At 39.5% G+C, this 19,344-nt stretch overlaps 1 protein-coding gene across 1 annotated transcript in view; it reads left to right on the forward strand.

Annotated features, from left to right (window-relative positions):
- Window positions 1–19,344, forward strand: part of prkcea (protein kinase C, epsilon a) — a 68,637-nt gene that overhangs the window by 12,347 nt on the left and 36,946 nt on the right. The window contains exon 2 of the mRNA XM_017484202.3: window positions 9,572–9,635. Within this exon, the coding sequence (XP_017339691.1) occupies window positions 9,572–9,635 (64 nt within the window). The remainder of the gene's footprint in view (window positions 1–9,571; window positions 9,636–19,344) is intronic.

Below are 19,344 nucleotides of genomic sequence, written 5' to 3' on the forward strand. Positions count from 1 at the left end.
AACTGTGTCAACGTTCTGCAAACTTTTTTTTTTTTGCTAAGTTAGACAAATTAGTAGATCCATGGCAGAATGCTTAATCCAATCCAATTTGTGCTCATGTTTACATGCAAGATTGTGCTGTGTTAGTCAAAATTCATGAATGTATAAATACACATGTGCAATTGTAATTTCACGATCAGGATCAGTCTGCACAGATATTGATAAAACTGGAATTGCAAACATTTGTCCATACTTCAGGATACGTCAGTCCAACTATTTGTCTGTAATGTAGGGACATGTTGTCATGCAAATAATCAATGAATATATGGTTTGATGCAGTTGCAAACACTAGCCATTTTTTATTTGTTGAAGAATGATACTATACATAGATTTGATGCATTTATAGTTGTATGTTTAATGGAACATCCTTGAAACAAGTTCATTTCTGTTATTGTTCCCCCACCATCCAAAGAGGGCTTTAGCTGAATGAACGTTGTGATGACGTCGCATGACGTGTCTTGGCCCAAATCTGCAGAACATCTGCGGCAATTTTGAAAAAGCTCCTTTTTTGAACTTTGTGGAGTTTGCTCGATTTTAGGTTCATTTCTTTTCAATTGCAAAATCACAAAATCCTGGGGGGACTGCTTTACTGTGTAGGAAAACATTAAAGGAAGAGCCATACGTCTCACTGTTAGAAAACCCTGACACTGGATACTCCTTCCGAAAATGTTAAATAAACATCTCGTCACAGAAAATGTACCGCATCTATGATTAAACACATTTTTTATTTGTTTACGAGCTTCTGCCATCTCTTACATGTTACTGCAGAAATTATATATTAGAATCAGTACATTAATATAACTCTGTAAACTGAATTACAGCCAGCACTATTATCAGAACTGCTTTTATAGAAAATTAATCAGCACCTTCCGACCAATCAGAATAGAGAAGTTAAAAGCACTGTATCATAAGATTTAAGTATTCATAATTATATCGTTAATTGTAAGATTAGTGTCAATCTCATGCAACACGTTACCTTCTAACTCACTCAGTTTGGTAATACTCAACATCTATGTAAGAAATGTGTGTATCAGCTGTTTTTGTAGCTATGCCACATTGGTTTGTGATGTGTATCAGTATGGGAGGGCAAATCAAAATTAAATCAAAGAAGTATTCAAAATAAGTCAAATTACAACATCCCAGGTTCTGACAGTCGTTTATGTAAAAAAATATTACTACATGACTAAGTCGTTTTTGCCTTTTACTTAATAAGACAGTATTAAGTGCATAACACAGTGAATATTGAAACTCAAATTGAACAAGCGTAAGCGACAGTAGAGAAATGAATTGAATGTGTTTTGAAGAAATTTGGTATGGTGCGTGTGTAAGCTGTTTATTTTCTTTTATTTGTATGTGTGTGTTTGCACAGTTTAGAGCGAATTAGTGCGGAAGTGATGATGGGAGAAGAGTACAAGATGAGCGATTTGTGTATTCCCCAGAACTGGTGCAAGCAAGAGAGTGCAGAATGTACAGATTGGCAAACAGCAGTGGCAACAGCTCCTCCCCGTTTAAGCTCTTTGGCTGATCCGCATAAACACACACACACACATACATGCACAGACATATGACCATACAGATGGGTGACAAATGAAAGGAAAACCCAACAAAATGGTTTAATAAGGTGTTGGGCTACCATGAGCTGCTAAAACAGCTACAGTGCATCTTGGCATCGATTCTACACATCTCTGGAGCTGTACTGGATGGGTGAATGCCATACTTCCTAAAGATTTTCCTTTAGGTCTAAAATCTCTCATACGTGTTCACATGCACTGACTGTATATCAAGCACAGATATGCTTTAACTGTTTAGATGGTGTCAGAAGGTCAAGCAGAGGAATAGGGCTTTTCTTGCAATCATACCGTATATTAAGTGTATAGGTATATATGCATACACTGATGGCCATCTTTCTCGTATATGTATATACATGTGTGTGTGTGCGTGTGTGTGTGCGTGCGTGTGCAAGGGATAAGAGTGAGCATAGGGTGTTGCATAAGAGGATCTGCTGCTGTACCCAATTTATCCTTTGCTTAATCCCTGTACCGTATCTTTCATGCTTATAAACACACAAACACAAAATCCTCGCTTTCTCTCTCTTCATCTTGCTCTCACTATCCCTTGACTTCACTTCATTTGCACACTTTGTTTTTCTGTTTTTCTACTCTTTGTATGTATGCATGTGTGTGTATATGTGTGTGTGTGTGTGTGTGTGTGTGTGTGTGCAATGTGAGCCGGTGTTGAGCAACGCTGCTTTGCATTATTTAGCTGACACAAATCAGCTGATTGACAGGTCTGTCACCGTGCTGCTTGCTCAGTGTTGATGGTTTGCCTCTTGAACGCTGCTTTGTTGTTCGAATGGGCAAGATGTTTTTGTTAGTGTGATCATTTCTGTTAAATGTCACATGAAGGATTTTCAGTATATTGTGGTTATTGTCAATACTTCCAGAAACACTGACCAACTGCATATTTTATTTTTTGAAGATGATATACTGTATAATGGTTATATGCAATAGACTAGTAAACAAACAATGGCATCAATTATCGAATTTAAACCACACTGTAAGAGCATGGAGGCATTATAAGAACTGAATGGAGTAATATTAAGGTTTGTTCACTGATGCATTGTCAAATGGCATTGCTCTCTTCACTTCATGGGACTTACTTTGTGGTGGTATAATTTTAATCAAAGACCTCAGTCACAAATCTTACTGGGCAGTGGTGGCTTGGCAGTTAAGGCTCTGGGTTACTGATCGGAAGGTCGGGTGTTCAAGCCCAAGCACTGCCAAGCTGCCACTGTTGGGCAAGTCCCTTAACCCTCTCTGCTCCTGTATCATGACTAACCCTGTGCTCTGACCCCAGCTTCCTAACATGCTGGGTAGGGATGTCATGATACCAAAAATCTAGTAGTCGGTACCGATACCACCAAAAGTGCACGATACCCGATACCATGGTGTGGTATAGAAATAAAATTTAAAAACTCTCCTGGAGGACATCCTCCTCAGGCTGATACTGGCAAAGAGAGAGAGGGGAGCAGGGAGAGTATCTTAGTTATCAAACACTGTATAACAAAGAGTCTCCAGTGGTGCGCTCCTAAACGTGCGCACGCACACACACACATACAGACAGCTTATACTCTGAATGCAAGCATTAGTTTAAATTCACTGATATGGTAGCAGGCCAAAACGATTTATTAAAAGCATGAATGTTTGAATAATTATTAGTCACAGTAGCTACATTTAGCTGACAGGACACGGGCTGAATGGCGATGCATGGTGGCCCATTTGGAGGAAGTTTATAACATTGCAGTGTGTTAGCATTGTTAACAAATAACAGGCTATCACTAACATTACATGGAGCATAACGTTAGCTGGTTTCACAGCAACAATGCCAGCTTCCTCAAACAAATATAATATAGGACCATCTTTCAGGTGCTTCACCAAATTCCAGGTGTTTCCTCGCTTTGTTTGAAATGAATGATAGCATCGATTACACAGCGGAAACCGATACTAGCTTTCCTCTCTTTTCCTCTCAACGAGTCAGGGCAGAGCTAAACTTGTTAAGCTAAGCTAAACTTCTGTAGTTTTTCCGTGTGCTTGTAGGCGTTCCTCTTCTTCTTCACCACTTGTGGACCGGCTAAAACACTTGCGCATATTTTCTGCCCCCATCAGGTCTGGAAGAATCGCAACCTTGGTACTTTCGGTACTTTCGTTACAAACGGTGCTAAGACTACTGCAGAAAAACAAGTACCATCACGTGTTAAGAATGTCGGTACCAACTTGGTACCGGAGTATCGGTTCTGGTGAAATCCCTAATGCTGGGGTATATGAAGAAAAGAATTTCACTGTGCATATGTATATGTGATCAGTAAAGACTCGCTAACACTATGCGACTGACCATGTCTCTCCAGGATTTTGCGATTGCAGCAAAGTCATCAATATTAGGAGGAGGGTGCAGTTTTTGAAAAAGAATTACCGCAGATTTTCTGCAGTTTTGTGTCGTCATCACAAAAAGCATATTCAGCCAAAGCCCTGTTTGATTCTCATGCGTCGAACATGAGTACAGCTAAAAGATCTGTATAATTTTGTGCAATTGCAGTTTTGACAATTGAAGTACTTTTCAGCAAAAAGGCACAAAAAAAAAATACTCTGCAAGTTGTATCACAAATTTTGAAAAAGGCTGCAGCACAATCAAGCATTTCTGGTGCCCACAATCACAACAAAACTCCACGAAATCCTTTACGGACTGATTAGAAACCTTAAAACCTGACACACTAACAACACAAACTGGTAAACGTCACCATCTTCGAATTTGTTAGTCAAGAAGTGGAGAAAAAATTTAAATTTTCCAGTTCAACTCAGATTAATTCAGATTAATTCATTTATATTTGTATATATTTAATTGTGTTAATTGTAAATATTTAATTGTGTTTTGTTAAAAGTAAACACTTTTAACAAAACACAATTAAAGAGATAACTTCACAGAAATCCAGACGTAGCTTGACGTCTCTGATGAGCAAGTGAATGGTGAACGTGGCAAGAAAAAACTCTCTGAGACAATATGAGGAAGAAAACCTTGAGAGGAACCAAACTCAAAAGATAACACATCCTTTTCTGGGTGACACTGAATAGTGAGATTATAAATCATTACGGTATACAGGTGTGTTAAGAGGACTCAGTCCTGGAATGTGCACAGCACAGGCGTTATGATTGCAGCAGGAGTTGTTTGGTATGTTCTTTGCTGCTTCACCGTAAAACAAAACACATCTTTAAAAAAATGATTACTGTAATAACACAAAGAGACCGAAATATCGGTTCGAAAAATAAACGACCACATTGCATTTATTTTCTACAGATATAAAGCTATACCAGAAATAGTTGTTATATGGTTCACATACTACATGTTTCTTTTTGGTGGAGTTTATACAAATAGTATTTTTAATATGACATTTTAAAATAACCAGAGATGAACTGTACTGAACATTATGAATGCAGAAATGAATATGAAATCATCGAGAAAACAATGAAAATGTCAGTAGCACTAAAAATGTAGATTAGTGTTTTAGTTACCATCCATGTGAGAATGTGTGGTTCTCTGCCACAGGTTTTGTTACTTTCAGTAATGGAAGACAGAGTTCTGGTGACTCTAGGCTTTGTTTATGTGTGTGTGTGTGTTGTTCAGGGTGAGTAGTTGAAGCGCTGTTTGGCCTGGCTGTGAGCACTTTCTGGGTGTGTGAAGTGAAGCGAGGCCATCGCTGGGGCATCGCGCTGCTGCCTGCACTCTATTTGTGTACGTGTGTTTGTGTGTAATTGTGTGTGTGTGTGTGTGTGTGTGTGTGTGCAAGGTACAAGTTGTGCTTTGACTACCGTCTACAGTCCTCCAGCACCTTCTGATGAGAGTGACTTTGGGAAATAGGACACAGCATGCACTTAGTTTTGTACACACACATACACACACACATACACGCACACACACACACACATGCACGCATACTCACGCGGAGCCAGAGAATCTCAACTGTGTCTTGCCAACATTGTTTAGCTGCAAAGCGTTTACCCCCTCTTATAGGCTACAGACAGTATCATCAGAGAAAATTGCACACGTGGGACAAGTGAGCACGTACACACACACACACACACACACACACACACACACACACACACACACACAAACAGAAGCTTTTCCTTCCTCTGCTATATTTAGTGGCCTTTAGTGGACTTAGAGACAGTGTTGCTCGAAGAGGCTACATGGAATCTGAATGGAATCTAATGACATCATCAGAAGGGGGAGGGGCTTGTATGGCAAGATGAAAGACATGTCATCGCTTCGTTTGTGCTCTAAATGACATCATCAGCTATTCACAGGGAATCTGTTTTTCAGTTTATTCCACAGTGACATTTCCAGTAAGACTTTTGTCTCTCTGAGAAGCAGGGAGACTACTTCCAGACACACTGCATGCTTTGTGGATTTTTGATGTAATTTGCTGTTAAATCATGGATATTTATATAAATAGTGTACATCCATCCATCCATCCATTTTCCGTACCGCTTATCCTACATAGGGTCACAGGGAGTCTGGAGCCTATCCCTGTCACAAGACATGGGGACACCCTGGACTGGGTGCCATTCCATCACAGGGCACAATCACACACATTCACACACTACAGACAATTTGGAAATGCCAATCAGCCGACAGTGCAGAAACTTTTCTGTTTCTGCTCCTAGACTTGCTCTGATTGGTTACTGAAATATTTCCAAAGATGAAAAACGGCAGAGAGAGAAAGAACTAGCCCTTTCACACCCGACCCTGTGATACAGTATGGTGTGGTTGCTAACTCAAAGAACTCTAGTCGAGTACCTGTGTGAACTTCCCACTACATAACTGTACCCTTGAAAAAGCAGGAGGAGTTCTCTGGAGGTTGTAGGGTTGGGGTTATGAGGATTAGTGATTAGCACAAGTAGCACAAGGAGATTTTCTTTAGCACAAACACAAAAACAGGCATATAGGTTATTTTATTTTAAAATGTATGTTGCACGGTCATTTATGAACATCACAGAGCATTTGCTAGACACAAGACACAGTAGGTTTGTTGTGAGCAAACCAAATAAAGGGTGAGAATACTTTAACCTTTCGCTAAAATAATATTTTCTTTTGAAATTTTCTATTGCCTCATTAAATGCCAGTGGATAAAAACCAATTGAAAAGTGAGACTTTAGCTGATAATCAGTATTTTACAACTGAAGATTGTTGTGCAATAGTGAATAGAAGCTATTCTATCTATCTAATATTTATGACAATTCTGTCCCAATTGTGTTTGAGCAGTGGTCTGTATTATTTCAAGCTCTACCCATATGTCCCTGTTGGGTACCCTTGGTAATCAAATTCAGCACTTTATTACAGGCTTTATTTAGTGGAACAGACAGACAGTATGTGTGGTCAAAGGCAGTTGATCTTTAGAGATACGGCTTCAACACATTTTCAGAATTAACGTTGCTTAAGCAAATTAAATGTCAAAATGTTTCATTATCTCTGATGAGTAGGAATGGGCGATATAGACTTAAAACTGCATCACAATATCTCATGTTTTTTTTTCAGCTATAATGTTATAAATGACCATATGAAAATAATAACATTCAACATGCCACAAGTCACATCAGCATACTGTCTTGAGGTCTGTGCAAACACAAACATTGATACAAAAATTCAAACTTAATTCTGACCATCACTCTTCCAAACCTACTGCGACGCTGTTCATACATAGCTGGCAGGGCTGTCTTTGATCTGCTAGAGCCATATCGCCTTGGAGCAGTTGCATGGTTGCATAGTAGTACCTGGATGGGAGATTTCCTTGGGGGGAAACTTTTTAGGTTGATGCTTGAAGTAGTATTAGTGAGGCCAGCAGGGGTCTCACCATGTGGTCTGTGTGGGTCCTAATGCCCCAGTATAGAGACGGGGACACGATACTGTAAAAACAGTACGGCCTTTCAGATGAGAGGTTAAACTGAGGCCCTGACTCTGTCTGGTCATTAAAAATCCCAGGACCCTTCTCATAAAGAGTAGGAGTATTACCACAGTGTCCTGATGAAATTCCCCCATTGGCTTTTTATCTATCATGGCCCCATCTCTGAAATGGCTACATTAGTCTCTCCTCTCCATGTTCTGAGCGTTCTGGCGCACTACGGCTACCGTTGCATCATCATCCAAGACCCCCTCCCCCCAATACACTATAAAGCACTTTGAGTGCTTAGAAAAAGTGCTATATAAATTAAAAGAATAAATTATTAGCATTTTCTTTTTTAATCATAGCGAGTGCAAAAGGCAAACGTGCTGACAATACCCTTCTGAATGAAAGGAGTTTGCTTTGTGTTACTTGTTGACATTTTCTCTTCTAGGTTTTCTCATATCCTGGTTGGTGTTTTTGCTTGAGGTGGTGGAACAAATTTGATGTGTTTCCACCATTTGTTGACACACGTTACAAATCACAGACGTTTTTTGTTCACATCAGATCTTCTGTTTCTGAACCACTTCCATATTACAGAGGAAGCTACATTTTAGGGGATTCATTCTTCTTCCTCATCTACAGCTGGAACCATGCTTGTTCTCGTTCTACACGTGAGATGCGCACGTTGCGGCATGTAAACACGTCATTAACTATAGTGTTAATATCACGGGATGACGAATTCTTATCGTGGGGAGGAATTGTACTGATATTTCATGGACGATACGATATGGCACAGCCCTAGTTTGAAAACAGATACACTCTTAAAAATAAAAGTTCCAATCAGAAACAAAAAGTTGTACAAAGAAACTTTTACTTTCTTCAGAGCCCACAAATGGTTCTTCATAGCAGTGCCACAAGGAACCATGTTATAAGTTCTCTAAAAAAAAAAAACACTAGTTAATACTTTAAGGAAACAAAGTAAGGTTCTTAAACATGATGACAGGAGAACCTTTTCCAGTCACACAAAGAACTTTATATGAGTCACTTTAACATGTTAAGGGAAGAATCTATAATGAACTATAAAGAACTTTTTAAATCTCCAAAGAACCATATAGCTCAACTCAAGAACCTTACACAATAGAAAATGGTTCTTGACAAGAAGAAGGTTCTTTGCAGAACCTATGGTGCTGTAGAAACCATTGAAGAACCTTTATTTTTAGGAATGTGGGGTAATGTATGGTGATTTTATTTGTGTGCTGGTGTCTGTGTCTGTGTGCATGATGATAAATAGGAAATAGGCAATTGTGCTGAATTTAGAAATAATCTTGTTCACAGTTTTTATTTGAACCTTCCAAGTATCCTGATTCAGCCATCTTCCTGACAACTCCATCCTCCTCCAGCTATTGGACATGCCACAGCCTTCACTCTTTCCATCCCCCTCATCTTGCGCTCTCTTTCTCTGACTGTATCTTGCTGCATAATGAGATTAAGCAGTGGTTTTCTGTCAGCGTGAAGCTTCTCCCTCTCATGGCTCAGCTGCCCCATGCTGTGCCGATGGCAGGGTGGGCATCGTGGTAGTGCAAACGATCTGAAGTGGATTTATAAAACATCAGCATTCTCCATGCTAAATGTCTGTAGCTCAGCATGGCCATAACTGAGAGAAACAGCTATATGGGTCATGATGAAGATGCAGTGGTATGGCAGTGTAGCACGATAAGCAAATCCGGCATACTTATCCTGTTATGCTAGATGAAAATAGATTGTGACTGTAAAAAAGATAACAAGTGCAAAAATACACAGCCTATTATAAGTCATTATTGTGCATAAATATACATAGACTGAAAGTAAGTATATAACATATTTTCTGCTCTATTAGTAAATAGACTACGCTAAAAATTGTTGAATATTTATGCATACGTTTATAGGCATAAAGCACAGAGGCTGATGAGATGCATGGCATTATGCATTATGCAATGGGTAGTGAAAAAGTGCTTTGATGTCACAGTGATGGTATAATCTTCTAATCCATCAGCTAAAGTGATGTTTGCCAGACGACAAGTCCTCTAATCTCTGATCCCATGTGTGTTCTCTCCTCAGATTGACCTGGAGCCTGAGGGCAAAGTCTATGTCATCATCGACTTGTCAGGATCCTCCAGTGAAGGTAAAATACATCCAGATTCTAGGTGCTTCCTGACTAAACATCTTGAAAATTTCTAAATGCAGGAAGGCAATACTGCGTCAATGCGTCTTTTCTTTATTGGAGCAGCTTTTGCTCTGAAAGGTTCTGTTTTTTTTACACTGGACTTCTGCTTTCTAATACATTTGCATAAGACCAACAGGTTTGGTACTTCCTTTGTCAGCCTGGCTGGAACATGTGTGTGTGTGTGTGTGTGTGTGTGTGTGTGTGCTGGAGAAAGTGGCAGCTATCTGCAGGGAAATCCCACTCTTTTAAACTCTGAAAGTGTGTGTGGGTGCCGGAAATGCGAGGATCATAGCGTCTGAGCAACCTGAAGAGCTCCCACGCAGTATTGCAGCTCTCGACTGCAGACTGGCACACACAGGCTTCCTGTGCACTGGAGCAAATCTAATGAACCACCACATATCAGTTTCAGGATATCAAATGCACACGTTTCAGCTCATCTTGGGTTTCTTCAGAAGCTTAATATTTTCTCTCACAAGATCAAAAAACACAGCCTTCACTCTCAGAACTTAAAAAAAAAAGTGAGCGATTTGTGTAAAGATGTGTTTGAGAATGGAGTTTTCACATCAAAACTTTTATCTTCCAAACATTGAAACATTGACACCTCTGTATTGACCATATGCACGCTACAATAACTGAGCCACAATCATAACTTCATCAAATTGTCTCACCAGATACTCGTTCATTCTAAACCTTCATACTTTGTGTGTGTCAGTATTAGCACTGAACATCAGAGTCTGGCCATCCAGCAGTATATACAAAGCACCTCAACTTACACAGTAATGCAGCATTTATATTGTACTTCGCTATATTCAAATGTAAAAGCACATCTAAAACAGATCATGCAGATTTACCTGCAGTCCTTTGATTTGTTCTTTTGTAGCTTGAATAATATGGCAGTCAGGGGCTTATCACAGGGCATCCCATTTATGAAAATCACAGTGCAATGCACAAAGCAGAAATAGTGTGTTTATTGATGGTCAAAAATACTCTTACATTGTAATTGTCATATTAATGAGCCTATAATTTTATAGTGTCATAGAAAAATATTGTAAGTAGTCATGCAACACTATGTTTTGAATCAGATAAAGGGGAAAGTGGGAGGCACGGTGGCTTAGTGGTTAACATGGTTGACTCACACCCCTAGGGTTGAGGGCTTGAATTATGCCTCCACCCTGTGTCTGTGGAGTTTGCATGTTCTCCCAGTGTATCTGGGGCTTCCTCTGGGTACTCTGGTTTCCTCACCTAGTTCAAAGACATGCATTGTAGGCTGATTGGCATTTCCAAATTGTCTGTATTGTGTGATTGTGTCCTACAATGGGTTGGATGAATAAAGGTGAAAGTGATTTTTTTTAAAAAATTATTATTATTAAGGAAAAAAAATCAATATTATCAATATTATCATTTTATCACAAAATATAATGCTTTAGTTTATGTTTTTATTTATTAACTAGTAGTAATGTTAGTAGTAATGTCATTGGTATATAAGTGTGCGCTTATTTTTCGACACTCCAACATGCAGTTAGGCCAAGTCCCTAATGGCTACCTATTCACTATAAAAGCTCACTACATGACATTTAATATAGTGATATTCTAAAAAGCTATGTAGTGTACTAAATGCCTAATAGAATGGCTTTGAACTTTGAACCACAGAAAAATCCAATAAGTGACTCCGATAAGTGTCTGTTGGAAATGAACTACTGATATACTGTAGGTATAATAACTTTGTTTAGAACTTGGTCATGTTTATATTTCATTAGACAGTCAGTTTAAAAATATGAAAATAAACTATGCCATAAATGTCTTCCATTTACTGGCAGCTCGTTTCCTGCCACAAGCAATGCAAGGGTCATTTCAGCACAAAGTTAAGGAAATGTGTATTTTGTTGCGTAACTAATAGGAACACATGAGACCTCAAACAATGGAATATTTTTCTTCTGCCTTCAGATACAGAAATATTATGAAAATTCAAATATAAATTTGTTCTGACAGCTCTAACGTTGATAAGGCTTTAAACAGAGCTGGTTTACCAACATCCTGAGATAATATCTCCCTGAATTCCAGAGGATGCTGCCAGGATTAGCACACACACACACACCAAAAACAAACACACAGATGGATGATTAGTGTGTAAAACGATAATGGTGGTGGTGTGTGGTTGACACTGTAATCACAGGCCCCTGCTACGTGGTGTTGGTAACTAATTTCAGTTTAATTCTAGCTTGTCTGTGTCTGACTGCAAACAGCCGTTTTGTGCTAATGTGTGGGCATGGCACCATGTGCACAGTGCCTGGTCACTTTGCATGGACCGTTAATGAAAGTGCAGCATCATTCACGCCTCATTTGAATGGTCTTACGTGCACAGGCCTGTGCTAAGCCCGGGTCACGATCCCTCCTCTGTTCCAGGAAGCCCATTGCAGTGTGACTCTGTTCATTCACATGCTCATTGATTTCTGGTTGATTTGCTCCATCGACCCAGAGTGCAGTGTTTTGCCTGATTGGGGTGATCTAACATGGGCCAGAGAATGAGTGAGAATGATTACACCAGTAGATAAACACACAAACAGTATGTTAACAATAAAACCTAGGACATATTAGTAGGGATGCACCGAATGTTCGGTAACCAAAATTATTCAGTAAATAAGTGAAAAAGCCGAATAAATTTGACCAAACAATGACGTGTTTGATGACACGCCAAATAGCCTAGCACCCAGAGTGAGACGCGCGAATGTCACGACCTCGATGAGGGGGGGTGTGCATGCACGAGCTATGTGCACTTCGGATGTTGACAGAAGTTTACTGTGGACACGTGCGTTTGTTTTGTTTCTGTTCCAGAGTATTCTGTCACGTCACGAGACGTAAGGGAGTAGAGTACGGAAGCAGGTAAAGACGTATTTATTTAAGGGCAGGCAGACAAATCCAAATCGTAATCCCAAAAACGTAGTCAAGACAGGCAAAGGGTCGGGCGATCGGCAAACAGGCATAAACGGAGCAAAGCAGGAATCAGAGTCGCGGTCACAGAAAACAGGGTCAAAACACAACACAAGAAACGTGAACTAGTACTATGGACAGGGAGCGGAAAAACCAGCGGGGACTAAATGAACTAATCTATAGTTTAAACTAACTAAATCTATCACGGTACATAACATTAACAACGTATCTAACTACACTATATCTACTATAATACTCCGCGAGGTGTACAGGGACGCGAGCGGTATATATCCCCAATATAATCAGCCATATAGAACCCAATAGAACCGTTTTCTGCACTCTTGTCAATGCACTTTTTAATGCACTTTTTGTTGTAAGCTACAGAGTGTTCCATTCTTTCAGCAGTCAGTTATAGGCCTAACATCAGCTATTCAAGGAGGCTCAAAGATGACCACATACAAATATTTTTATTTTACTCATTTATTTATTTAAAGTTATATTGTGCCTTGTTGGTAGCCTATGCCTGCTGGAATGAAAAAAATGTTCAGTGTTAAATAAATATTTTGAAATTGTAGATTTTGTAATTGATTTTTTTCTCTGAAAAGCAAGACAAAATAGTAAAAAGCTCATTTTGACTATTTAATTTATGCAATGGTGAAAAAAATGGCAAAAACGCGAAAAAACGTATTCGGCCTTCGGCTTTCGGCCAAGTTTTTCATTATATTCGGTTTCGGCTTCAGCCAAGAATTTTCATTACGGTGCATCCCTACATATCAGCATACCTTTACCAGTTTGGGCTTTGTATCATTCAAACTTAAAATGGTATTTTACTGGGATGCATGCATTAGACATCAATTGAAATGTAACAAATCAGTAGATTAATGGACTTTATGTTTCATACAGTCGAGTTTGTCAGTCACCTGCATCTTCTCTTTATTTACACCATGCTGTTGGAGTCTGCTGTTGATTTAATGATAAATGATGCATCTCATAGTGACATTCATTCAAGGAATATTTGATGTTTTCTGTGCAATTGGTTGACATGTTCTTTTTTCCCAGTAGTGTACAGGTTACTGTTCACACGTGAGCCCTCTGGATAGTTTCCCTGTAATTTTCTGGTACTTTCCATAGGATTTCAACTCTGGCTTGTTTTTAGACTTCATCTCTTCATGATTAATGATTATGAAGTGCCAGCATAAAAGTGTGTGTCTAAAACTTTCCCAGAATTTCAACCAAATGATATTCTACCAGGACAAAAGTGTCTACACTTGCAGTGAAAGTCCAGTTGTGATGTATAAGGATGTGATGTATAACAAATTCCACATATAGTGGATTTTATGAAATTAATTTTTTTTAAACTTTAGTTTGAATTTATTACATGCATCTTCTCTTTGTTTACTTTCTGCTGATAAATGACTGCATCCTGCACACCAACTGAGTCATTCATTTACAAAATAATATTTGCCCTTGGTGCCTCTGCGCTGTGTGCGCCGAGTATGCGTGTTCTCTCCGTGCTTCAGGGGTTTCCTCCAGGTACTCCGGTGTCCTCCCCCAGTCCAAAGACACATGCTGTAGGCTGATTGAATATGTGTGTGATTGTGCCCTGCGATGGGTTGGCACCCTGTCTAGAGTGTCCCCCACCTTGTCCCCTGAGTTCCCTGGGATAGGCTCCAGGCTCCCCCACAATACTGTGTAGGCTAAATGGTACGGAATGGATGGGTGGATAGTTATTTGCCCTTGGTAAATAGCTGCCATTTTAAATAACCCTCTAATTTCCAGACATTTCTTCTATTCTTCTTTATTGACTTTATGTTTTCCCTAGTACTACTGCTTGAAATCATACTAATGCTTAGTTTACACATAACTCCTTTCTGATTATTTACAGTACGCCTGCCTAAGCCAATATGAAAAAATACATGTCCAACATGCAAATTTTCTTTCCCCAATCGTGACCCCAATATGACCCTTTTATTAATCCCATGGCAACTAAAGAGGGCAGTGTCCTTGAGGCAGTATAGAAAAAAGAAGTAGATACCTTTTTCTGTTTCCACAGACAGACCAATCGATCACACGCACACACACACACACACACACACACATACACACGGATGCTCATCCACACACACACACACACACACACACACACACACCCACACACACACTCATACACACACTCATATACACACACACACACAAGAAACTCTCCAACGCTGTGAGGGGGAAGCTGAGCTATTTTAGTGATGCCTCAAGCTATTCACTCCTGAAAAGCTCACACTCCAACTCCCCACAATCCCTGCACCATTACCCATAATCCCACCTGCTTGGCCCTGTCCTGCTCAACAGTACTGTAGTTCAGGCTCAGAGATGACGAATTTGATCTCCTTTCAAAACTCTGCTGACTCTACAAGCCCTGTGTCAGAAAGACAGACTCTATGTAATTATTAGATTTGGAGTGAGTCCCATTTGGAGCAGTCTCATCTTCCTCTGTACTGCCAAAAAACCTTTCGCAGAAAAACTGAATTTCATACAAAGTGGGCTAAAGTTAAAGATGCTGGGTCCTGTATGTTGCCTCCTTAGGGTATGAATTGAAGCAAATAAAACTAGATTCACTCAGTGCAACTCATCTGGGCTGGTCTATTCCTGATCATCACTGATTACATCAGAGGACTATTTATGCTATCTGTCCTTCTGTCACGATGCTAAAACAAGCATATCAGACCAGTGCTTAATTAAACCTAAATGTGTGTGATTCAGGGAATCACTATCTAAGAGTTACACACACACTTCCGTACTGGAGGTATGAAAAAGAAGATGTTATAGAGATATAAAGAAGATGTTCTGCGACTGTGTGACGTGAGAAGAGTTTGTCACACAGTACATGTTCATGTTCTTGCTTTTATATATAGACCTGTCACTAACTACAGCAATGAGCAAGAATAAATTAATTAACTAACACCGACTGGGGAACTTGTGTGCACTAGTGGTGTGTCTCTTTCTTGTCTCTTTCTTGGTGTGTTCTCTGTCTGTGTGGTGCATGCATGTATATGTGCATGAAGAGAAACGGTTCTGTCGGGTCCATTATATCGGCTGACCAGGGTTTATGTGTCTCAAAATAGCAAGTAAGACTAAGCTATGGATTATCATACACAGATACACACACAGTTAACTGGAATCCTAGGGACGTTCAGACTGTATGTGTGCTGCTGACCATCGATTGGAAAATTACATACCTCTGTGTCTATATACAGTGGGGGAAATAAGTATTGAACGTGTCAACATTTGTTTCAGTAAATAGATTTCCATTGAGGTTATTCACATGAAATTTTCACCAGACATCAGTATTACCTCAAGAAATTCGGAAATATAAAGAATTGACACCATTACTGTCCATAAATGAAGTTATGTGTAATAAAGAGGAATGACACAGGAAAAAAGTATTGAACATGCTAACTGAAATTTCTTTAATACTTAGTGGAGAAGTCTTTGTTTGTAATGACAGCTTCAAGACGCTTCCTGTATGAAGAAATCAATCGGCCGCAGTATTCAGGTGTGATTTTGGCCCATTTTTCTAAACAAATTGTCTTTAAATCTTGTTCAATTGGATTCAAGTCAGGTGATTGATTGGGCCATTCTTACACCTTGATTTTTTTTCTCTGAAACCAATTAAGAGTTTCTTTTGCTGTATGATTTGGATCGCTGTCCTGCTGAAAGGTCCACCACGTCTCATCTTCATCATCCTGGTGGATGGCAGCAGATTCTTCTCAAAAATCTCCCGGTAAAGGGCTCCATTCATCGTTCCTTCAATTATATGAAGTCTGCCAGTACTATACGATGAAAATCAGCCCCACACCATGATGCTTCCACCTCCAAACTTCACTGTTGGTATAGTGTTTTTAGGGTGATGTGCAGTGCCATTTCTTCTCCAAACATGGTGTGTAGTACGACAGCCAAAAAGTTAAATTTGGCTCTCATCTGACCAGACTACACTCTCCCAATATTTCATAGGCTTGTCCAAATGAGTTGTAGCAAACTTTAAACGAGCTTCAACATGCCTTTTCTTTAGTAATGGAGTCTTGCAGGGTGAGCGTGAGCAGTGGAGTGCATTGCCTATTGTTTTCTCTGTGACGACGGTACCTGCTGTGTTTCTGGAGCACTTTCCGAGTGGTCCTTGGCTCGTGGACTATTCTCCTGACTCCCTGGTCAGAAGTCTTCTGAGGAGCTCCTGTGCGTGGCCGGTTGATGATGGCGTGATGTTGCTTCCACTTGCGGATAAATGGCACCAATGGTGCTTACTGGAGGATTCAGAAGTTTTGAAATGTGCCTGTATCCGATTACATCAATATGTTTTGCAACAATAGGGTTGCAAGATAGGGTTGCCTTGCAGAACTGCCTTTTCTTAGCGTGTTCAATACTTTTTTCCTGTGTCATTCTGCTTTATTACACATAACGTTATTTATGGACTTTAATGTTGTGAATTCTTTATATTTCCAGATTTATTGAGGTAATACTGATGTCTGGTGAAAATTTCATGTGAATAACCTCATTGAAAATATATTTACTGAAAAAAATGTTGACGCGTTCAATACTTATTTCCCCCACAAAGGACGGATCAATATTAAAAGTAACAGTAAGTAGTAAGTTATTGTAACTGTGACCTTAATTGCCTACCTCCTGTAAACTGTTAGTGTCTTAAGTGTCTCAATAATTGTTTATTGTTAATTGAACAAACATGAAAAATATTGTCTAAACCCTTTCCAATAAAGATCTGTAAAGCTTATTTGGATTTTATAAAATTATTTTTAAAATACAGTGTCCTGATAAAGGGACGTTTCTTTTTTTGCTGAGTATATATATATATATAATGTATACTTTTAATGAGTACATATTTTTGCAAAAAATATGATGAGATGAGCCAATGCTTCAGCTAAAACCTCCACAGTTTCAGTTCTCTTTTTACTCATTATATATTCTGTGCCCACCCGTGTCCTCTTCTAGCCTCACCTAAACTTTCTCTGAGGCTTAATTCATTCCTAATGTGTGCAACCCATCACCAATTACCATGCAAACGCATGCGGCTCTGGAGAGAGTGGTGGAGCGAGAGGTCTATTTTTAGGCATACTCACTGTCTCTCTCTCTCTCTCTCTCTCTCTCGGTCTCTCAGTGATTTCTTTTAAGCTTAATCTTATCCCATCATTCTTTTCTCTCCATCCCTCACCCCTGTTCAGATCCTCACTGCTATCTCGGTCAATGTTGAATCGATCGGTGCACGAGTGTGTTCGGGGTCTTTTCCACTCTCTCCTCATGTTTGTACAGCAGGGCAGCCCTGGCGCTCCGATCGTTTAGATTGCGGGGGTCGTCATGGAAACCAGCCTGTGAGCTCACAGGTTTCCAGGGATGGAAAAAAAAGGCAAGAACAAGGTCTGGAGAGGAAAAGAGAGAAAGAGGCCAAGGGATGAGAGACATGCATGTAAAACGGATTGGTCCAAAGTCCTCATCTGTTTAGAATCTGTTTCCAGCATGCTTATAGCACCTGAAAATCCTGTTAGAGTGCACACTGTTGTTTTGTGTGTGTGTTTGTGTGTGTGTGTGTTTGTGTGTGTGTGTGTGTATTCATGGAAATTGTAGTTTTTCAAATGTAGTATTACTTCAAAGTGGAGTAGTTCTCTGTTTAATATGTTGAGTGAGAGAGATATTTGCCAGATGGCTTGTTAGATAACATCTCTTCTAGACACAGCATGTCCATCATATCCCTGTATTCATCCTCAGCCAGCTCCCAGTATGTTTCTGGGGGAAAGAGTGATAGAGATTGAAGAATCTCGGTGCCCTTCTCTCTTTCTGTTTCTTTGCTGTCAGTCTTATTCTAAGGAAGACAAATTAGGTGGGGCTTCATAGCTCTCACTGAACATTGTGAAAGAATAGTTCAGGAAATGTACACAATTTACACAATGTTCCCTGTACCCAAAATGTGTGGTGTCTTGCTTCTTCAGTTTTTCTTCTAGCAATTAATAGAAGACAATTTTACCTAAAATCACTTCTGTAAATATTTTGGGAAGTGCAATTTGTTAGGATATCCATGTGGGGCCATCTGGGGAAGTGCAGGAAGCTCCCAACAGAAGTAGAGCATCAGAATGAATCAGGCATCAAACTGCATCCAGTTCTTCAATAATGGTTCTGCAGACGTTGATGTGGCTTAATGTGGCCTACTGTAATCTATAAACATGAATAAAACATCACCCTGTAAAAGAACAACTGCAATGACCCCTAGGTTCCACCTAAAAACACTTCAAGGTATGATCTAATAGTTCCATTCTGAACTTAAAGGTGTAGATATGGAATGTCCTTGGTATAAAAGTTTATGTGGATTTGGGGATGGATTTTTAGGGTGAGATGAACTTCCATTAAGTGTTAGCTTCAAGCTTGTAGCTTCGGTGCAAAACTGTTTAGCTCTACACACAAAACACGTCTTGATTGATTGATTGACTACATGCTGTATATGTTGTTGTAGTAACATTAATTTCCTTTAAATATGCCATACACTGCCAAACACAGTGGTAAGTCGTGAGATGTGTGTTGGTCCAGAGCCAACCGGATCAAACCAGTATATCACTGGGCCATATCGTTTTTGCTTTTACTATCATAATTTCACTCATATTTTTAATAACGTGTAAACATCTATGCTCTGAACTATGAATCCATCTCTGTTTGATCAGTTTCAGCTGTAGTGTAATTGATTGACCTC

This window comes from Ictalurus punctatus, chromosome 13 (genome assembly GCF_001660625.3).
Source record: "Ictalurus punctatus breed USDA103 chromosome 13, Coco_2.0, whole genome shotgun sequence".
In the NCBI taxonomy this organism is placed as follows: Eukaryota; Metazoa; Chordata; class Actinopteri; order Siluriformes; family Ictaluridae; genus Ictalurus; species Ictalurus punctatus.